At 34.7% G+C, this 23,949-nt stretch overlaps 1 protein-coding gene across 1 annotated transcript in view; it reads left to right on the top strand.

Annotated features, from left to right (window-relative positions):
* Nucleotides 1–20,930, top strand: part of IL1R2 (interleukin 1 receptor type 2) — a 42,647-nt gene extending 21,717 nt beyond the window's left edge. Inside the window, exons 3-9 of the mRNA XM_074192231.1 lie at nt 538–793; nt 5,847–6,027; nt 9,141–9,315; nt 12,685–12,747; nt 16,139–16,274; nt 18,399–18,541; nt 20,122–20,930. Of these exons, the coding sequence (XP_074048332.1) occupies nt 538–793; nt 5,847–6,027; nt 9,141–9,315; nt 12,685–12,747; nt 16,139–16,274; nt 18,399–18,541; nt 20,122–20,288 (1,121 nt within the window). The 3' untranslated portion in view covers nt 20,289–20,930. The remainder of the gene's footprint in view (nt 1–537; nt 794–5,846; nt 6,028–9,140; nt 9,316–12,684; nt 12,748–16,138; nt 16,275–18,398; nt 18,542–20,121) is intronic.
* Nucleotides 20,931–23,949: the final 3,019 nt, after the last annotated feature.

Below are 23,949 nucleotides of genomic sequence, written 5' to 3'. Positions count from 1 at the left end.
ACAGACTCAGAGAGGAAGTGAGGTGTCTATGACCAGACAGATCACAAACTTCTCTGTATCCAAATCCATCATTCTTACTATAAGATTTGCCAAGGTCACATGGTTAGTAGAGACATAAGAACTGAACCTAGAAGAAAGGCTAAACATTGTTCCTGCCCTCAAGGAGCTTACATTAAGACAATGTGTAAACAAATGTATACAAAGCAAGTTATCCTCCTGATAAATAGGAAATAATTAGCAGAGGGGAAAGCACTAGAATCCAGAAGAGTTAGGAAAACTTCTTGTAAGAGATGGGATTTTAGTTGGAAGCAAATAGTTGGAGTGGAGGAGGGAGAACATAACAGGCATGGGGAGAATGGCCAGAGAGAATGTCTATAGCCAGTGACTTGCTTAAAGTCACACAAAGAAGCATGTGATACCCTGGGTATCACACCCCGGATCCTGGCTCCAATTCCAGAGCTCTGTTTTCACTGCTGCTTATTCCCTCGGGTGCAAGAAATAAAAATCAAATGATATTTCTGATTCTTCTGACTGCAGGAAGCTGCCAATACCTTGGCAAGTATTTTCCAAAACTCAAGGAGGAAGGAGAGCCTGTGGTCCTGAACAGCCCCTTCCCGAAGCTCCACAACAGGGTCTTCTTCAGCCTCCACTACAACCTATCATGGCATAAAAATGATTCTGAGAACATTGTTCCAGAAACTGGTAATTCCAGTCGAATGTGGACAAAGGATGATGCTCTGTGGATTGTGCCAACATTCCTGGAGGATGCAGGAACTTATATTTGCACCTTTAGGTAATAACTGTCTGTGAAGTAATGTTGGGGTTGGGCTTGGAAGGGGAAATGGATGTTTTGTGTGTGTGTGTGTGTGTGTGTGTGTGTGTGTGTGTGTGGTGTGTGTGTGAGGTGTGTGTCTCTGTATGGATGTGTAGTGTGTGTCTGCATGTGTGTTGTGTGTGTTATGTTATATGTCTCTGTGTGGTGTGTGTCTGCATGTGTATGGTATTGTGTTTGTGTGTGTGGTGTGTCTTCTTGTGTATGGTGTGATGTGTGTGTGTGTGTGTGTGTGTGTGTGTGAGGTATGTGGTATGTTTGTGGTGTATGTCTCTCTGTCGTGTGTCTGGTGTGTGTCTCTCTGTGTGTGATGTATGTAGTGTCTGTCTATATGCATATGTGGTGTGATATGTGTCTCTGTGTAGTGTGTATGGGTGTGTAACCCAGTTTCTACATATCTCTCTGTCAGTCTCTCTCCCTAAGCTGCCATGTAATAGAAAAACAACTCACTGCAACTTTTCTTTTCTTTCTTGGTCAGATTTTGGAGAGAGATATTTTCTAGATTGTTGAGAAAAAGAGACGTGCTGAGCCCGGATCAATGGCTTCTTCTCACTCTACCATCTTGACTCCACCTCCAGCTCTGTTATTTTAACACATGACTCCCCTTATTTCAACAGGACTGGCGTTGCTCTTCTTTGTAGTTATCTTGAAAAACTTGATTGAGGAGAAGACCTTCCTTAGGTAGAATGTCAGTTCTTGAGGGCAGCAACTGTTTCATTTTTGTCTTTGTATGTACAATATTGTACCAGCACATAGTGGTTGCTGTTCTGTGTATTTCTTTTTGCTCCCATTTGGGATTTTCTTGGCAAAGTTACTAGAGTACTTTGCTCTTTTCTTCTCCAGTTTATTTTACAGAATAAGTAATAGAGTTAAATGACTTATCCAAGGTCACCCAGCTGATATCTGAAACTGCATTTGAATTCAGGTCTTCCTTTCTTCAAAGCCTGGTACTCTACCCACTCTACTACCTAGTTGCCCTAGCACACAGTAGGCACTTAATAAATTCTTATTGATTGATTAGTGAGTGAAAAAAAGACCCTCACTTCCACTTTTTCCTCCATATCTCTTCCAACTCTAGTTCATTTTCCTTTCTGAATAAAGCAAAAGTGTTGCAAAACCTTCCTGGAAATTGCATTTTAAAAAACAGAAGAAATGCTTAACATAATTCTGTTCAATTTATTAAACTTTACTATGTAGTAGACTTTGGGTCATATATGTGGTGTGGTTACAAAGATGAAATAAACTGTGGTCTCTGCCTTCCAAAAGCTTGTAATGTAACTGCAGTGTTGCAATAAATATAACACAGGATGAATGCATGTGAGGTCAAATAAAAGGATATGTAAGTTTTGAGCATGATCATATCTCATTGAGAAGATCATGGTGCTCCCCAAAGTCTTGATAAAACTTTAAGTTATTAAAATTTATATGTAGGATAAATGTAAAGTAATTAAATACAAAATAATTTGTGAAAGAGAGCACTAATAATTGGAGGAAGGGGATCTAACACTTTCCAATTTCAGCTTATCCTTCAATATTTCAAATATCAATGACATATTTATTGTGAATATTTTTTCCATATATTCTTGCCTCTCTGGACTTTCATTAACGATCTTCATGAGTTTCTCTGATCATAAATTTTCAGTGGCCTACCCTCTGGTGATGAGTCTTTTCAAATTTAAGGAGGCTGATCCTTGACCCATGACCATGCAATGTTACCTGATCCATGCTAAGCTTTTTCAGCTGGATAGAAATCTCCACTGTCACTAGTAGAGGGGAAGAGGGGCTGCTAGGTGGTGCAGTGGAACCTAAAAAAAACCAAGTAATAATTAGTAGAGGGAAAGATTTCAATTTTCAATACAACATTAATTTAACATAACCACAGTATCCTGATTATTTATTTAGTTTTTGGTTTTTGCAAGGCAAATGGGGTTAAGTGGCTTGCCCAAGGCCACACAGCTAGGTAATTATTAAGTGTCTGAGACCGGATTTGAACCCAGGTACTCCTGACTCCAGGGCCTGTGCTTTATCCACTACACCACCCAGCTGCCCCTATATCTTTCTTGGTCTTAATAGAAATCACCTATTTTCTTATGGCATGTCTTCTTGGTGAAGGTTATAATTTACAATAGGTGTCTAGTGCCCATATACTGGGCAGTGTGCTCGGCTTGCAGTCAGGAAGTTCAAATGCAGCCTTAGATACTGAATTTGGATTTTGGACATTTCTCTTAAGCATATTTATCTCAGTTTACTCATCTGTGAAATGAGTTGGTGAAGGAAATGTCAAATCTCTTCCAGTATCTTTGCCAAGAAAACCCTTAAATGGGTATAAAGAGTTGGACCCAATTGAACAACAACAAAAATATTGTAATGGCAATTAGTTATTGTGATTATATATAATGTTTTAAAATTTGCAAAACAGTTTAGATCCATCATCCCATTTGATCTCCACAACAATCCTGTGAGGTAGACACTAGGCCTGTTATTTAACCTCATTTGTAAATGACGATAAGGAAATATAGACAGAATAATGAAAAGTCTTATACATGGTCATGTAGTTAAGAAATTTGAGGAGTTCAAATCCAGCTGTCAAGTGATTCAAAATTTAATCCTTTCTCCATTATCTTTGGGGTTTGTAACTTGGAGTATGTGAGTTAAAAGTAAATTTTTATAACTAGTTCAATATAATTTCCTTTGAAATCTTAAGTAATTTTTGTATTTAAAAATACACATAGGAAAGGGCTCACAGATTTCTCTAGAGTCTAGACTATTAAAGGGGTCTATGACACTAAAGAACCCCCATTACATAAGGATATTCTCAATGCAAGAGAATTTTCCCAAGCAGGTGATAACTGAAAAAGAGAAGACCCTGTGCCGAAAGTGGCATTTTTTCTCTCACCTTTAAAAATTCTTAATTTTAAGAAAATGCCTAATAAGAGATGATAGTTTTTGCTTTTTAAGATTTTTTAAAGGTATTAAAATAAACTAGGTTTTTAATTTTTTTTTTGACTAGGGATTACAACAGAAATTATCTATTGAATGTGTTGTATTTCTAGCAATACAAGATGAGGCTTACGCTCTCACTTCTTAGAGTATTAGCAACATTTTGTAAAAACAGACTTGTGATTCACCAAGATTTTTTTTTCACAGAAATGAGTTTTCCTGCTATGATTTTGCCAAGTCCATTCCCTGAAATGCTGGGTTGACTTCCAAGTTTGGGAAACTGGGATAAGGGAAATCTCCAGGAGGCTGAACTAGGTTTAGGATTGTAGGAACAAAAGACCCTTAACTTAGCCTGGGTCTATCATAATAAATATTAGGCTGCCGGGAAAACTAGCACTGATTTAGCCAGGATGATTGAGTAACTTGGAGTTGGGAGAGGGACAAGTGCAATTGTTTTAGCATATATATGTATATATATATATGCATATAGATATATACGTGATACAATATACATATATTCGGACATATCTATATTAAATAGATATTTTATACTTTTATTTTTTATTTTATCTATATATTTTATTTTTGTGTGTATACACACACAGACTCACACACATGATATGTTTGTAGATCAAAAGCTAAAGAAGACTTTCAAGACCATCTAGTTTAATTCAGCTACCTCATCTTGACAGGAGAACATGAACCACAGTGACTTACCCAAAGTTACAGAGGCAATATATAACAGACTATATATTCATATATATATATATGTATATATGTATGTATGTATGTATTTCTGCCTTCAATTCAGCCTGATTCATTTAAATACTGTGTTTAAAAACTGTTACCAGGAATTGGGCACTGAATAAGACTTGGAGAATAAAAAGACAAATAAGAGCTAGTTCCTGACTTCAAAGAGCTTTCATGCTAGTTGGGCAAGGAATGAACAACATGTATACAACATATACAATAAATGAAAAATAATTTTAGGGATAGATTAGAATTTTCTACTTGGCTCTGAGGACAGAACTAGAAACAATGAATGGAGAGTGTATGAAGGTAATTTTTGACTTGACATAGGGAAAACTTTCTAACAATGAGAACTGTGGAAATGTTCAAGAGTTGCCTTGGAATATAGTGACTTTTCCCTTATCTATCTATCTATCTATCTATCTATCTATCTATCTATCTATCTACCTATCTATCCATTCATCCATTCACCCATTTATTTATTTATTTATTCGTCCATTAATTCATTCATTCATTTGTTTATTTATTTATTTGTTTGTCTGTTTATTTATTTATTTAGTTTTTTGCAAGGCGGTGGGTTAAGTGACTTGCCCAGCATCATATAGCTAGGTAATTATTAAGTGTCTGAGACCAGATTTGAATTCAGATCCTCCTGACTCCAGGGCCAGTGCTCTATCCACTGTACCACCTAGCTGCCCCACTTTTTAAACAAAATCTGGAAGGCCACTTGTTTAGGATGCTGTAGAAGTGTTTGTACTTGAATAAATTACTTGTGAGGTTTCTTCTAGTTCTAAACCTTATGATACATTGGACTTCTTGTCAAAAGACAAGCAGAATGTTTTGAAGGTGCCCCTTTGTCATGTAGAAAGGTTATCTGTAATGTTAAATCCTCTCTCATGATATTTATTTTTTGATGAAGATGAATTATAAATTATAAAATCTATGCAAATATATGCCACATTAAACTCAAAGTATTGATAATAATATTCCTTCAATATTATCATGATGTATAATTTAATACATAATCTTATATTCCTCTAGACTTTCATAATTTAGAAAGCATCACCATATGCATTATTTCATTTGATCAACCTGATAAACCTGGGAATGAGATTGGACAATTATTATGGCTTCTTTATGAATGTGGAAACTGAGACTGAGAAAGACACAGTAATTAGGAAGGGTTTTAATAATTAGGAAATTGTAGAACCTGGAATTGAATCCAAGTCTTCTGATCAAATGCTTATTATACTGTTCTGTCTCTTTGACATTACTTCTACATGTGTATGGTATAACAAAATGCCATCTATCATCTTTTTTACAGGAATGAATCTTATTGTGCCACAATGTCTGTTGAGTTAAAGCTCTTTAAGAAGACAGAAGTATCTCTGCAATACATTTCCTATCGTCAAACTCTAATCTCTTCTGGTGCTGGACATCTAGTGTGCCCTGAAATAAGTTATTTTATCCAAGACAAAAATAACATGGAAATAAAATGGTACAAGGTATATATATATACCCCTAAAATTTGTATTCCATTTATTAGGTAAGAATATGGTTAGGTTGGAATATGTAAATTCATTATGTTGTTAGCCACATGATAATGCTTCCTATCCTTTTGCATTAACTTTTAATGTTTCTTGTCCTTTTAAAAAATACATTTAAACAAGTCCTTAAATATTAAGTAAAGTTTCCTTATTTAGGGAGGATAGATAAGAGCTAGGAGGAAAGTGAGCTAAGAAGTAAGGATCAATATTCCATAATAAAGCACTGCAGTTGATTGGAGTATAATTTAGCTCCATCTTTAAATTAGAAAATATGTGCTTATATTTTTTTAAAAGCATTTGCATCTAAAACATGAAAAAAATCATTTAAAAAATTCTTTGTTTACTGAAGTTTTTGTGGTTGTTTGTGATTGATTATTAAGTTCATAATAAAAATGTTAAATAAAAAAGAGTACCAAACAATTAACCTTATAAACGTTTGGTCAATTAATTTTTGCTAAGTGCTGGCAATACAGGCATAAGCAGAAAAAAAAGAGAGCCTTTGACCTTAGGGAGCTTGAATAGTGGAGGAGGACATGTAAAATGAACCTTAAAAAGTACAAGTAGAATAAATAAAAGTTTCCAATGAAGAGCCATTGTAGAGAAAGTTTGCAGAGAAGTGAAGACATGTTTAGCTTGGGTGGCTTTCTTAAAATAGAGAGTCTGGGAGGAACCAGTCAATCAGAGGGACTTGGTGTGGTAGAGGTGACTTTCAGTGTGAAAAGTCCACAGGGAAATGACTTTCCAAGGTAAAGAGGTTTCCTATTGCATTCCAGGCAAAGTCTGGAGAGTCAGGAGTGCAGCAGAGAGAAATCAAGATGGATGATATTTGTAGAAATAATTTTTAAACCAAACAAATTTAAGAAATTTTGTTTTCTCAAAGAGGTTTATATTATAAGTCGAGAAATAATGTGAATGGAACATACTGGAGTTCAGAAAGAGATGATGCTTTTAATTGCTCAGCTAGAGCTGAAGACTCATCTTCCTCTGTTCAAATCTGGCCTCAGGCACTTACTAGATCTATAAGCCTGGGCAAAGCACTTATGTCTGTTTGTCTCAGTTTCCTCATCTGTAAAATGAGTTGGAGAAGGAAATGGCAAATCACTCCAGTATCTTTGCCAAGAAAACCCCAAAGGGGGTCACAAAGAGTTGGATACAACTGAAAATTACAGAACATAATTTCTATCAACCTCTATTAAAAAACAGAACAATTAATAATATTTATTATAAAGAGAATCTAAAACAGTTTCTACTTTAGGAAGAATTAGGTCCTCACTGTTAAGTTTGTTGGTCATTGGCAAAATTTGGGGCTGTAGAACATGAGGAAATAACAATGGTCTTAGGGTTGCAAGGTTTTGGTTTAAGTCTCAACTTGTAGTCCTACTTATTAGTTGTTCCATCTTGGTTGTTCTTGTTTGTTGTTGAGATAGCCAGAGTTACATGTCTTAGTTCATAAAATGCTATGAAGACCAAATGAAATAATAAAATTTGGTAAGTGGAAAATACATGTAAATAATTATCATATGGACGGCTTAGATGTTGACTGGGTTTGAACAAGGACAGCATTTACCTTTAAACAAAATTTTTCATGGGCTTTCGATCACGGTCCATCTGTTATGCAGAGAATTGGGGCAATTGTTTCTTTTACTTAAAGGAAAAAGCAATCTTTTTTAGATATCATTTTCTTTCTCTTCCTGGACTGGAATATTTTTATATTTGTGATTTATTTTTGCATTCTCTTCTCTCATTTTTGTATACCTATAGTGCAGTAATCTTTATAAAATCTTCCTCGAGGAATTTATCTTGGTGTTTGAAATGATAATAACAACCACAATAGCAATAATTTATTTTTAAATTAAATTAAATTATTTTTGTTATATTTTAAGATTCAAGTTTTCTTTCTCCTTCCCTTCCTATTTCGCACTAGAGAAAGTATGTATATATACACAGTTTTGTATATATATATATATATATATATACTCAGAAATACATACATAGATATTATAATGTATATATGTATATGTGTGTATATGTGTGTATATGCATGCTATTAGTTTTTCCTCTGGAGGTGGATGGTATCATTTTTCATATATCCTTTGTAGTTGATTTGAGTATAGCTTCGTTGTTCATAGTTATTCTTTGAACAATATTGTAGTTGCTATATTAAACATTTTCTTGATTCTGCTTCATTATTTCATGCAAGTCTCTCCATGTTTTTCTAAAATCATCCAGTTTATCATTTCTTCCATGCAGTAGTATTCCTCCACATAACAGCAATAATTTAAATGCAATTATAATAGCTACAAATGTGATAAATTGAGAATATGAAGAAAAGAAAAAAGCAGGATCTGTGCCACTGAGGTATTTACAATTTAAAGGACTGCAAGTACATAGAGAAAAAAAGATTTGGAGTCAGAAATACCTTTATTCTAATTCTGCCTCAATTGTACTCTTTTTAAAAAAGATGGCATATTTCAAAGATAAAGGGACTTAATATTTGTGATTTTTTTGCATTTTCTTCTCTTGTTTTGTATACATATAGTTCATTAATCTTTTTAAAATCTTCCTCAAGGAATTTATCTTGGCATTTGAAATGATAATAACAACCACAATAGCAGTAATTTAATTCTAGTATAAATGGAAGATTGTTCTTTGTTTTTTTGAGTGGATTAATAATATTGCAGGGTGAAGTCTCACTTGTGAATTGGATTAGTAAATTAGAGCAGCATAAAGTCATCAGCCTTACTCTCTCTTCCAGTCTTTGAAGTCCAGTGGCAAGATAGAAGTCAGGATGACAGACAATAATTTCAGAGGAAGATATCAGCAGTAAGGTTTTGTTTATTATCTCTAAGAATTTCCACATTCTGGTGAAACTACTCCATGACTATACAACAAAAGGGACATTTAGTATATTAGAGGAGCAAATATTTTGCTACTGTCCAAAGTACCTAGTGCCTGATTCATGGTAAATACTTATTTGGTTTAAGAGTGAAGAGAAGCAGTAAGGTGCCAGTGATGATTCTATTTCTGCATGTCAAACAATAGAAGGTAATGCTTAAAAACATTTCTCAAAGGATTCAGTGCTTTTGGACCAAAGCAACAAGAAGTTTTCAATTTTGAAAGGATCCATTTACTGCCTCATAAACAATGTGACATTGGATAATTCTGGTTACTATACCTGTGAACTGCCTTTTGTCTATGAAGGTGTGAAGTATAACATCACTAGGCACGTTAAACTACAAGTCATAAGTAAGTATTGGCAATATATTATTTTTAATTTGTTTTTTTCACCTCGGCCATAATGAGTTTGTAGAATTGGAACATAAGAGGTCCATATATATATATATATATATATATATATATATATATATATATATATGTATATATATTGTAGTATAGCTTTGGCCACTTCTAGATGTGATAATACAGTAATCTGAGAGAAATTTAAGCTTGTAGAAGCAGCATTGTATAGTGGATAGAGGGCTGACCAAGAATTTCTGGAATCAGGTCCTACCTCTGAGAGATATTGGGCAAGACACTTAATCTGTCAGTGCCAGACAATTCTTTTTTTTTTTTAAATTTATTTTAGGCCTCCTCAATCAGTTCTTTTTAATTTTTTTTCTTTTTACAAGGCAATGGGGTTAAGTCTTGTCCACGGTCATACAACTAGGTAAATATTAACTGTCTGAGGCTGGATTTGAACTTAGGTCCTCCTGATTCCAGGGCTGGTGCTCTATCCTCTGTGACACCTAGCTACCCCATAGACAATTCTTTAAAACTATAGATTACACAAAAGATGCTGAATTGGGAGTTCCCTGGTCTGACAGTTTCATGAACCAATGAAATCACAAGTGTAGTCCCTAATTCTTACAATCAAAGATTTACTTTTGGAAGGAATATTAAATTAGGCTACCTAGTTCAACTCTTTCATTTTATAGATGTGAAGAAATTGTGGCCCAGAATATGGTGGGATATTCTATTTTGAGAAAACAATTATCTATTTGTATCTATATATCTATATTATTTATATCTATCTATATATAACAGTAACTTATCTCCCTTTTGGGCCATATCTAGCCAATTGTGACACTGGATTCTTCATTAGTCTTGTGAAGAATAGACCAGAAAATTTTATACTCTCAGTTTATCAGTGCTGGGAATAACAGTTATATATCTACACCTTTTAGCTTTACAATCTAAAATTACAAGGACTTTAGAAAACTGAAGAAATAAAATGTTTAATTTTAAAACCTGGGAAATTTGGAAAGAGACTTTTTTTTGTTTTACAGTAACAAAATAAAAGCTAATTACTGTACTTATTGTGTATTGTCACCTATTGTTGGTCAGTCAACAACTATCATGTGCCCAGTACATGTTAGGTGTTAGAGAACAAATATAAAGAATAAAACCACCCCTACTCTTAAGGAGTTAAGATCTATGATTTCAATAGTGTAGGAAAAGTCTAGGGAGGGTATTCCTTCTTTAACCCTTCTCTATAGGTGGCAGGATGGATAGAGTGCCACACCAGTATCTGACCTCAGACACTTAGGTTAACATTAATTTATTAACTAGACTGGGGGCTAGTTACTGAACCCTGTTAGCCTCAGTTTCCTCATCTATAAAATGAGCAGGAAAAGGAAATAGCAAAACCACTTTGTCAAAACAAGCCCAAATTGGGTATGAAAAGTTGACACAATTAGAAACGATTGAATTGAACAAAATTTATAGTAACAGAAAGTTTCCTGGAATCCTGAAAGGCTGGGTAACTTGCTTGAGGTCACTTGGCTACAATATAGCTAAGGTAGGACCCAGTCCCATGTCTGTCTGTGATATAACACTGCTCTGAATAATCATACCCCATCATATGTAAATAATGACTCAAAATCAAAAACCTGGAAAGGGCTCTAAGAGATCATCTAGTCCAATCTACGCAGTGATCTCTTCTATGACAAACTGAAGCTCAGAATAGGGGTGAGGGTGACTTTTCTAAGATCACTTAAGGAATATTCTGTGGAGCTGTTGAATCTACACCATACGCTTAAAGTACAGCTCTCATTCTTAGACGCCCATTATAGTGATATTGTCTTTGCCAACCCTAAAAACTGTGATTCTGAAATGATCTGGTCAGTGCAATATTGCCAAGGAACATGAGAGGGCAGCAACCATACGTTTTATTCAGTATAATGTCTCCAAGATGACTTTTTTGAGATTTAGTAAAGGCAGTGCTCCTGCTTGCCTCCCAGAGGCAGACTTTAAACCAAGAAAACCCTGAGAACTGACTTTTTTATGGTAATAGCTTTGAATGGAAGATAGAAGCATTACTCTATTATTAGATAACTAAATACATTGATCAACTGCTACCCAGCATTTATACATTTCCTTATCTGAAACATCTCTGTTTTAAGTGGGAGAGTAGATGGGCTGATGTATTTTGCGGGCATCACCTCATCTCCTGGTGGAACCTTTTTGACCTATCCTTGTAACTACTTCCTGCTGCTCACTGGATGAAATAAGATTCCTTGTGATAGTCCATGTGAAGGTCACTTTATCAGGTAGTACTCCATTCCTTTACCCCTGCAAAACCTTCCTTTCTAATGTTTCATTCCCTTGGGAATCTGTTTTCTGCTGTTCAAAATTAGAATTCTGGTAAATTAATTCTGGATGTCAATGAATGAATGTGATTTATATACCACCTTTCAAGAGAAATTGGATTTTGACAGAGGGTCTCTTTGAATCACAGCACCTTAGTTCAAAGACAAGAATCAGAAGTTGGAAACTTTGGGTGAGGGCAACAGCTGAGTTTTTGCAAGTGTGTGAATTTTTATAGTGGATCCTCCCAAATTTTATCTTTTAGGCAAATCTTAACTTCACAACTTATTGTTCTTGAAAAAGATTTGATAACTATATTTTAATGCATTTTTCCAATTCTAGGTATTTTATTTTATGTCTTTAAAAATCAATATCCTGAGAAGGGATTCATAGATTTCACCAGTCTGCCAAAGGGGTTCATGACCAAACAAGGCTACTTTAGAGGGAGCTTCTCTCTTGATTCTTGGGCAAGATTGCCAAGTGTTTGTATCTACTCAATATTTGGTTGGTTATTTTATTTTAGAAAATTGTTACTTCATTTTAATGAATCATTCTAATGGTTATTTAAATTTTTATTTTATTTTTTGCTAATTTTATCCAAAGTTGATGTTAACATTGCTGGTTAGTTTAACAACTGTAGTTAACTTTATGATCAGAATTCTTATAATAATGATACAAATGTAGCAGCTTTACAAAAGCCTGGGATGGGGAATGGTTAATTGTCTGCCATGGTGTCCAGAATGAGAGTTTATTATCATTTATTTAGCACTGACCTTTTCTGGTAATTACTCTTCTGGGAAAGGCAGTGACCCAAGTTGCTCCAGTCTTGTGGAGAGACTATTTCCTTTGCAAAAATAAAAGGATAAATCTGGTGATATGTACAGGGAATAAAGTAGAACCTAATTAAGGCAAACAATAGGACATAGCCACTAGCTGAAAATCCAGATGACAGCTGTTATCTCTTCTAACACTTTGGCTTTCCTGGAACTGCTATTTTCCTAATGAAATTTCTGTTTCTTCCCTTCCCAGAAAAAAAGGAGGAAACCATGCCTGTGATTATTGAACCTAATAAGACTGTATTGACTTCTCTTGGTAAGGCCCTTCAATGACTTCTTCAAACCCAAAGTGCTCATAATGTACTCATTATAATAATGAAACAAGAGTAGATTTCTCAGCATAAGATCATAAATTTGGCTCTGGAAGCTATAAACTATAGAGAAGGAGTTTTTAACCTAGGGTACATAGACAGATTTCCATCTTTGAATTTGAATGAGGGAACAATTGCATTTTGATTTTTTCTCACTTCTAACTGAAATTGAACATTTCCTTTAATTACTTTTTTTTTGTTAAAAAGTGTCCTTGGGTCATATCAGACTTCTAGAGACATCCAGGACACACACTAAAAGGTTAAAATCTCTGACTTAGACTAGTGATAAGTGATCTAGTCCAACTCTCTCACTTTATAGATGAGAGTTAAATTAATTAGGCATTGATTAAGGCAGCTACAAGGTGCAGTAGATAAGAGTGGTGGTATTGGAGTCAGGAAGACCTGAATTCAAATGTGGCCTCAAATACCAGTGTGTAATCATAGGCAAGTTGCTTAATCTCTGTCTATATCTGTTTCCTCATCTATAAAACGGGAATAATACTAATGGTACCAATCTTCTAGGATTTTTGTGAAAATCAAAAGAAATAGTAGCTGTAAAGTATTTTGTAACTTTAAAGAGTAGCTATTATTATTGTTATCATTTCAACAATCAGTAATTTTATTGATGTAGTTATTCTTTCCACCAAAACAAGTGGCAGGTCTCTACAAGTTACAGTGGCTAAAACAATGATCTCTTTAACCCGTCTTGGTGAATAGCCACCCTGAATTCAGCTAAGTTGGTCCTCAATTTGCATGCACACAATCTACTAGTAGGTTCACACTTGATTGTAGCAGTCAGAGCTTCCCTCCTCTCTTCTGGCCTAGTCTTTGAGGACCCAGATACCTCCAATTCATAGTGAGGTACCAGAATTGAAATTTAATAAAGGTTAAGGGTGTCCAAATTATAAAGACACAAAAATGTATCTTTCTGAGTCCCAAGATAGGTCCTACTTAGCGAAAAAAATGAATTCCATAAATCAGTCACATTTTTGAATTTGTAATGCATTTTTCCATCTGACTGAGACCAATGACCATATTTTTCATCATTACAGCTTCAAAAAGTATGAATTTAAATATATGCAACTTTATCAGGAGATTCATTATTTGCATTAATTTGGATCCAGCTGTATTTCTTGTACAAAATGATTCAACATAAGATTTCTGTACATAACCAGAACTGTTAATGGATAAAATTATTCTTTGTATAAATATTCCCTCTACACTCTTGACCAGGAAGATATTGTGTAAAGCAAAGAACCCTGGTTTTTATTGTGTGTCCACAGTGCTCTAAGAGCTGAATAGAACAAACACAATCTGTTCCCTTTCTTCTCAAGAGTTATTCTAAGTTTTTAAAAAAAAAATTTTCTAAATTTTTTTTCTTTTTTGGCAAGGCAATGGGGTTAAGTGGCTTACCCAAGGCCACACAGCTAGGTAATTATTAAGTGTCTGAGGCCAGATTTGAACTCAGGTACTCCTGACACCAGGGCTGGTGCTCTATCCACTGCACCACCTAGCCGCCCCTCAAGAGTTATTCTAAAGCTCCATGTACTTAAAAATTATTTTTAAAAATGAAACAACATAGGAAAAATTTATTGATTATTGGACTAGTGTCATGAAAATGCCAATTAACAGAATTTTTCATTCTCAACTAATGAAGTGGAGAATCAGTCCAAGGTGACAATGCTCCAATGGAAAGCACATAGAAGTTTTGGAGTGTGACCCAATAACATAGTGGTGACTTTAAAGCTATCTGAATATTCATGTGCATAGTTAGGTGTGACCTTAGGTAGGTTACTTGATCCTGTTTGCTTATCTGTAAAATGAGCTGGAGAAGGAAATGGAGAAACTATTTCAGGACCTTTACCAAGAAAATCCCAAAAGGGTCATGAAGTATTGGGTATGACTGAAAAACAAATAATCAACCACAACAACAACAAATAATAAAAAGTAATTACTTATACTTGTCAAGAGACCTACTTTTCATTTCTATTTCAGAATACATGTTCTTTATTTAGTAGCCCTAGAGTGACTATGCTTGGGAAGAATGTATTTTAAACAGACTTTGGAAGGTGGTAACCTAGGTGCACATCAGTTTTTATTTGGGCCAGGTGAAACATGGGAATTTGTCTGTGTGTGTGTGTGTGTGTGTGTGTGTGTGTGTTTTAAGATGCAAATTAGAAGGTAGGAACTGTAAGGGTGGAAGACAAAAATAGACAGCAAAACCTTGACAGAGAAATCTGGGTTACCAATACTGGGATCATTTCTTCTTTTATTGAAGAGAAAAAAGACATCAGTATGGGGAAGTGATTATGAAACTGAGAAGCATGTTATTTAAAACTAGAAGTCAGAGAAGAAATCTGATTGAAAGAACAAAAGAGCAAGCTCATTTTTTTCAGTTCCCCTGCCATAAGAGATGTGGATCATAGCGTTAAAACTGTAAAATACCATTTATCATCCTCCCCCACTTTACAAATGAAGTATTAAAGATCAGGGAAGTGAAATTATTTTCACAGGCTCACAAATCTGGGAAGAATTTGAGGTAGGATTTGAACCTCCTGGCTCCATGTCCATTGTCCTATCTATTACACAATACTGCCTCTGAAATTCATTCCTTCTTTTTTGTTATCTCCAACCCAACACCCTCCATCCCTGCCATCTCTGCTTCCTATTTCTTTCTATCATGGGCAGATAGATGGCTCAGGGGGTAGAGTATTAGACTTGAAGTCAGGAAGGATTGAGTTTAAATCCTGTCTCAGGTGTGTGACCCTCTGTAATTCACTAAACCTCTTTCAGTCTCAATTTCTTCAGTTGTAAAATATAACAATATATATAATATATATATATATATAAATATATATATATAACATTATAAAATATAACAATATAACAATAATAACCTCTCTCTCATGACTGTAGTGAGGATTGATTGAAGTAATAAATGTAAAAAAACCATTTCAAACCCTAAAGTTCTACAAAAATGTTAGCTGTTCTTATGATTATAAAGAGACCATATAAGAAATTGGAATATAGTAGACCACTGATAGAAATAAGTTGAGGTGGGAACTCAATAGAGAATCTGGAAGTTTTAGGGAACTGTTTTGAAGGATCTAACTTTCCTGTGCAAAAGAAGACTTGAGTGATTAAGATGTTTTTAGAAATTAAGAATACCCCCAATTGATTATTTTATTCAAAATATAGTACTTGGTTATGGTGAATCCACTTGAGAACATCTAGTGAGGTTCCTATTGGAAGTTATGACAGGAAGTGTTTGTTTATTTTTGTGTTTTTCTTTTACTAAATTACCCCTCTCTGACTAATTTCTCTTTCTTTATCTAGGTTCAAAACTGATAATTCCCTGCAAAGCATTTTTTGGCTTGGGTTCAAGGTCTACAATGCTTTTGTGGTGGACAGCAAATAACACTTTTGTGAATAATGTCTATAAAGAAGGCCGGGTTAAAGAAGGACAGCACCTGTAAGCTCACTTGACAGAATTTAGAATCTCATTAATCAGCCTTGAGCTGGCTTTCTTAAGGAGTGTTGGGAAGCAAATTTAGTTTATCATAGTTATAAAGGAATGTAATTTAAATATTTATAATTTAATTATTTAAATAATTTAAAAAACTTTTATTTTTATCTCCCTTACATTTTCCAGAAAGTTATTTCTTACAACACAGTTTAAAAAAAAGGAAAAAATCCAGGAAAACTAACCAACATATAAGAAAAGGGCAATATTATATTAGTACATTTTATAGTCCCCAAAGTCTTCTAAATGGTGAAAAATTAGGTATTTTTCTTATAACTTTCTTTTGAGGCCAAATTTATTCATTATAATCACCCAGTATTCAGTTATGGGTTTACTATTGCTTTTATTTCTGTATACATTATCATAATTATTGTATATATATATATATATATATTTCTAATTCTTATTTACTTTTTATCAGTTCCTATAAGCATAGGGAAGTTTACTAAAGAGAAAAGTCTGATTTCAAACATTTAATTCTAAAAATATCTAAAAAGTTTTGTTTCTTGTAGTGAAGGAAACAAGTGGAGTTAGATGGAAGGTCAATTGAAAGGTCAAAAATGATAAAATAGTTGAAAATAAGTATGGTTTAGATCATTCAAAACATCTTTACTAACATATCCTTATGACCTAATGCCCAATATCAATATTGTTTGGTCTGCATAAGGCAGCTTGAAGGAGAGATAAAGACATTATCCCAGGACTTGGGACATGCTGCATTTTTACTCTCTTGTGGGCCATCCTATGCTAGTCACTTTCCCTCACTACAATTCTTCTTTTGTAAATGGAAACAGCTAGAATATATGATGACTTAAGGTTCCTTTCAACTCAAATGGTCCATAAATCCATTCTCTAATAGATTGAAAAAAAAAATTGATTTGTAATTTGCATATTGCTGGCAGGTAATGGAGAAGCAACCTCAGAGTAATGACAAATAACCCTTCAGTGCCTTAGGTAATTTTCTTAACCTATAAGTGGCAAAACAGTTGTAGAATGGTATATTAATTAGAGAGAGATTCCTCAGTAGGCATTTCCTCTACAAATGAAATCATAGTTCTATATTAAATGAAATTTTTGGCAAGCAATTAGTTATTACTCAAGGATTTTGAGATGGTTCTATACAACTCTTATTATATAGCCCCTTTGTGTTTTCTCAATATTCACTACTTTCTAAATAAGGACTTGATGTAAGAGTCAAGGATCTATACATTTTTCGGGGGGGGGGGTTCTATTACCTTGAAGTGTAGTATCTGGGGTCTGTCAGAGGTTTCTCCTTAATGTTATATTATTTCTGATTCTCTGTGGTGGCATCAGACCTTAGAGGTGCCAACTGTCAGAAGGTTTTTAGTAATCCCATCCAGTATTTTGATTGCTACCTTTTTTTTTGTATGAGCATTGCAGGTTCTTAATCTCACTTTTAGTCTAGAAGATCATAAAACTATGCTCTTGTCTTTACCTCCAATAGACATTTGACTGCTCCTAGAACATGTGATAGAAGTCTCTAAAAGTTCAGAGAAACAGAATTGGAATCATTTCCCTGGTACTTATTCTAGTTACTCAGCTGAAGGCTGAAACCCAGATCCTGTCCATCAATATGCAAAAGATTTATTAGTGGCACTCTTAGATTTTCCCCAAATTAGCTGCTACTGGCTCTAATTAACTCCCCTATGCTTATAGGAACTGAAAAAAGTAAACAAGAATCAGAAATATTTTAAAACAGACTTTCCATTACTTAAAACAAGGCTACTGTAGTCACTTTGATCTTATTGCCCAAATGAACTTCAGGAAGAGCTTAAGTTTATCAAAACAAATTCCTGTTGTTAGGGTCAAATGCTCCTTTAAGAATTTTTCAATTGGTCTAAGTCAAATTGATGCATCTGACTGAGAGCAAGGATCATAAGCTCCTTAGGGTGGGTCAATTTCTCCTTTTGCCTTTGTGTTGTCATTGTCTAACACATCATTGACATATCCTAGGCCTTAAGGAATTCTTGCAGAATTGGAATGATAATGTTAATAAGATTAATTTGTTTGTTTTTTACATCCATATTTCTTGCAAACCTTTTTGTCACCCAGTGAATACTCAGAAAACAATAAGAGCTATATTGAAGTGCCTCTGATATTTGATTCAGTGGAAAAGAAGGATTTAAACACAGAATTTATTTGTACTGCCAAGAATGGATTGGGATACCAGACCTTGCAAGCAAGAGTTAAAGAAGGTAAGTAACCTCATTCACAGGGAGCAAACAGTACCATTTCTCTATGGACAAATGAACAGAAACAAGGAATTTGAGAGTTGGAAGGGCCACCTGTGCCCATCTAAACCAACTTACACCCTAAAAGTAGTCCCTCTTCTAATAAATTTGAAAAGTATTCATCTAGTTTCTATTTGAACATCTCTAGTGAACAGAACTCTCGCCCACTTTTACCTCTGTCTTTCAGCCCTTCCATTCTAGGATGGTTTTAATTATTAGAGACGTTTCCTGATATCAAACCTCAGTTTTCCTGGGTTCATCTTAGGAACTCTATTTCCCTTTTCAGCTTTGCTACTCTTGATTCTTTATATTTGTTTTGAATAGTCTTCACATGTTTTTCTATGTGTACATATTGGGTTCCTTTGTAGAATGTAAACTCTCTGACAGGGAAAGGCACAAATATTTATTAAGCACCTACTATATACCTAGCATTATGCTACATGATTTACCAATATTATCTCATTTATTCTCATTTGATCTCCATTTTACGGGGGAGGAAGTTAAGGTAGACAGTGATTAAGTGACCTGCCCAAGGTCACACAGTAAGTGTTTGATATTGGATTTGAACACATATTTTTCTAAGGCATCCTCTATCTCCCTGCCTCAGGGCAGAGAATGATTCATATTTGTCTTTCTATTTCCAGCATCTAATTAGGCTGGAACCTAATAGGTACTTAGTAAATCCTTATTGATTGATAAATTCTGTCCTTTGCTTCTGGATGTGCCCTAGGGACTACATCTAATCAACAATGGTCTAATCATAATTCATCCCCATAAGTCTCTTAAATATATTCTGTCATGACATTTTTGATGTTAAGGGGTCCTAACATTTTTTGTGTGTTCCAAATCTCTTTGTAATTTCCTTAAACCCATGAATTCCTTCCCAGAATAATGCCTTTATATGCATGAAATGAAATATATGATTTACAAAGGAAAACAAAAGTTAGTGAAAATAAAGATATAATTTTCCCTCCATATAAATCCACAGGTCTCTTGAAATGTATTCCCAGACTCCTTGTTTAAGAATCTCTGTGCATATTGTACAATGCCTGACATTTGTAACAACTTGAATCCTAACTTTTTAAAATATTTTGAGTCAGTTAATTTTCTCAAAATCCTTGATATAATGGATGAGAAGACTAGCTTTGAAATCAGGAAGATCTGAATTTACATTCAACCTTTGAAATATATTAGTTGCACGGTTATGAGCAAATCAATTAATCTCCCAGTGTGATGGGTAACTGCCTAAGAAATACAAGTTATATGCAAGTTGTCAATTTGCATAGATGGTGGAATTTTCCATTGGTAGGAATCCAAGGCTATGTCTTCTCCTTAAATATCTATGAAGAAGGGGAGAAAAGCACTGGATGCATTTCACTGATAGGAATATCTGAAACTCAGAGGTATAAAGTCACAGCTGTACAATGTCAAAATTAATTTTTTATTAATATAAAAATTAATTCCTGGAAAAAACTTATTGTAATTTCATGATAAATAATTAGAAAATGCGATGCTCAGTAATTAGGTTCTATGGCTTCTTCCAGAATCTACGTTTTCTTGGGGAGTTGCTATGGCTCCTCTCTCACTCATCCTCTTGGTCTTTGTTGGCATCTGGATACACAGAAGCTGGAAACAGAGCCCTGGGAAAGTATGCACTACTAGAAAATCAAAGATTATTGGTCAGGAATGTCAACCTTCTACTCCTTACTGAAAGGAAATGATATAATATTTATATGTTTATACATTTTTTCCCTTAAAGCAAAGAATTCTTCTCTTCTGGTAGATTCCCCCCCCCCCCCAATTTATCCTAAAGCCACTGGACACTCAGAAAAGGAAAATGAGTATATATATATATATATATATATATATGTATATATATATATATATATATATATATATATATGTATGTATGTATTACCTTTCTACATATGGCATTACAGAAGCCTTTTCCCCTCTTTAGCTCTCAGCTAAAATGAATGGAGTGAAAGTCTTGCCTTTATTGATCTTAATACATTGGTAACTGAATGGATTTGTGATCTTATCCATGTTGTTCATAGCCTGCCTGGCACCCCCCTTCATTTCATTTAGTCTTTGCCCCATTAGAATGTGAGCTCCTTGAGGGTAAGAACTGACTTTGTCTTTCTTTATAACCCTAGGGCTGAAAAAAACTTAATACATGCTTGTTCATTCATGTAAAGGAATATCTTCTAGGTTAAAAGTTCCTAACATGGGGGTCTGTGAATGTTTGTGTATATTCAAATATTTTGGTAACTGTATTTCAATTTAATGTTTCATTTATAATCATGTGTATTTTATTTTATACATTTAAAACATTATCCTGAATAAAACACAAGTTGTATAAAAAAAGACTAAGAACTTCATTTCTAAATCTTCAATTTTGTAATACTGGTCTACCACTTGAGTTTCTTTCTGTTAACTACACTTAAACTGCATGACCAGTCCAACTTCTCTTCTTTTCGAACCACATCTCCAGACCTTCAAAATGGATAAAAAAAAAACCAAACAAGGTTCTGAAGGATGTATTGGACTTGTGATATCATAGGAGGGGGCAATGGGATTCTTAGAATCAGAAGAAAATATGAAAAGCACATCTATGGGAATAGAAAGTGGTATTGGCTGAGTAGGATGGTCCAGGGATTAAACTGATTTGAACAAGTGGGTAGAGTTTTGTGGTAGAAGAGAGATCCTGGATGATTGGAATTGCTATCACATATAGAAAAAAATATAAAATAATTAAAATATAATATTAAATCTCAAATTCTTGGGCAGGAAATTGATATTCTTAAAATTTAGCTACTAAAATTAAATGGGACCCAACCGAACAATAAATAATTTAATTTCTTCCTCATACAGTTGCTGCTTGAATAATTCTACAATTCAGAGAGCAATTTGTTCCATTAAAAAAAAACATATATAAGTCTTAGAATTAATGAATACGAAAATCCTTTCAACACAATTTTAAGCTTAATCTACAACATTCACATTATACACATCACTTCTAGACAATCAAGAAAACAATAACTTAAGCTTGAATTATAGCTGCTACCGATTTCCAAGATCTAAATGCTAATAATGAAAATTTAACAATCTTTTCTCTGACTCATTTGGGATGAGGGGAGCGTTAGGGTTTGAAGAATTCTGAATTCACAACCTCCAGGATCACTCCTGACCTTTTTAATTGGAACAGGTTCCATCATTTGGGAATGAAATCTCCCAAGGGTCATTGTTCCTCTGTGAGTGGGCCAGAGACAAGTATATCCTTTTATCCCTATTATTGTTTTACTTTTATTCATTTTTTTCCTTCCTAATTTTTGGGGTTAGGCACATGGTAAAAACCTACAAAAGCCCCTCTGATTAGAGGACTGAAGGGTGGAACCAAAAGCTCCCCAAATCTCCAGTTAAAGAGTATGACCAGGCTAGCCATCTCATCCTTTCCCACGCAGTTGTACTCCTTTGCACTGGAGTCCACCATACCTACAAGAACCACATATCAGTAAGCTCGCAGTCCTATGAGAGTTCAACTGCCTTAGTACTCATACCTCATCAGTACCCTTGATGCCTTCTGGTCTCTGGTTGGAGGGCTGGAGGGTGGATTTTCATGCTAGTCATCTCTTCATTTTCCCAAACAGTTGTGCTTCACTGGAGAGACTCTGTCATGCCCCCACAGAGGGTGATTCCCCTCTCTCTTCCTCCCCCTGTCCCCCCATTATTATTTTTTTTCCAAATGTGTACTCTTCACAGCACTGGCATAATGTAGACATTTAATAATGTTTATTGACTATTGTTGACTGACCTGTAGGAGTTTTGTAAAACTTTGCTTTTTGAATTTGAGTCTTAGAGATCTTCATCTGGAGAGGTCTTTAAAATACTTTCTTCCTCTTTCACTTCTCCCCTTTCTAAGTGGACCCCAGTCAAAGTTTCAATGGTTTTGGGAGGTCTGGTTCTCTGAAAGGCAAATATGCAGGCATGGAGCAAGTCTAAGAGGGATGCTTCCACCTACTGGTAGGGGGAATGGGGTATGTGATTTAGAAACTCAGCTTTTTTTAATTCATATGGGCAGCTTCTGCTTGAACTGACCAGTTCCCATCATTGTTTTTTTGTGATAGTTTTATTAAATTAAATATATGTCCTCTGAAGCAAGAGGAATTTGAAGTTCTGACAAATATTGGTAAATTCCTTTATCTTCCCCACTCCCCAGAGGTGACATAAGGGGAAAGACCCAATCCAATCCCTTCCAGCCTCAGTGGGTCATTCTCTTGAACACATTTCTCTCATTCTCTCTACAAACTCCATTCACCACATACATATAATCTAATTTGATCTCCATTTAATTTCAATAATTAGGGGCAGCTAGGTGGTGTAGTGGATAAAGCACCAGCCCTGAAGTCAGGAGTACCTGGGTTCAAATCTGGACTCAGACACTTAATAATTACCTAGCTGTGTGTGTGGCCTTGGGCAAGCCACTTAACCCCATTTGCCTTGCAAGAAATCCTAAAAAAAATAATAATTTCAATAATCAAATGTTTTCTAGGTGCCAGATCCCAGAAATATAAAGACAAAAAGAAAACTTCCATACCTTAAAGGAGTACTGAAGAATATTGGACTGGAGAAAGATACAATACAGATTCATTTTTCTAAATGTAACAGTTTTGTATGATAAATAAATCATAATGGGGTGGGGCACTGAACAAGTGGAGGAAAGATTTTGTATCAGACTGAGTCTTTTTTAATTGATATTTTATTTTTACAAATATATGTTATGAAAGTTTTCCAACATTCATTCATAAGCATATGTCTATTTTTAAGTTACTAAATTTCCTTCCACCTTCCCTTCCAACACCCCCTCCCCTCAGCAGCAAACAGTCAGGTTAACATTGTACATAAATATTTATGATAAACATGATTACAGGTTAGTCATTTTCGGTATGAGGAATTAGGATTAAGGGAAAGAAAAACATAAGAGTTTTTTTTCTTCTTTTTTTAAAGGGTTTTTGCAAGGCAAATGGGGTTAAGTGGCTTCCCAAGGCCACACAGCTAGGTAATTATTAAGTGTCTGAGGCAGGATTTGAACCCAGGTACTCCTGACTCCAAGGCCGGTGCTTTATCCACTACAACACCTAGCCACCCCAAGAGATTTTTTTTTTATCATCAGATTCTGAAGAGTTTTAATTTTTTTTTTCAGTTTAATTTAGCTTTGTTTTGTTTTTCTTCCTTTGGATGGGGATAGCATTGCTCGTGGTTGGTATAATATGGTTGTCCTAGCTCTCTGAACTTCTGAGAGGAGCTGCTTCCATCAAGATTGATTATCTCATAGTGCTGTTGTTAATGTGTGCATTGTTCTCTTGTTTCTG

The sequence above is a fragment of the Macrotis lagotis genome, chromosome 6, assembly GCF_037893015.1.
Source record: "Macrotis lagotis isolate mMagLag1 chromosome 6, bilby.v1.9.chrom.fasta, whole genome shotgun sequence".
In the NCBI taxonomy this organism is placed as follows: Eukaryota; Metazoa; Chordata; class Mammalia; order Peramelemorphia; family Peramelidae; genus Macrotis; species Macrotis lagotis.
The sequence above is the reverse complement of the archived record's forward strand: the minus strand, read 5'-3'. Positions and strand labels throughout refer to the sequence as shown.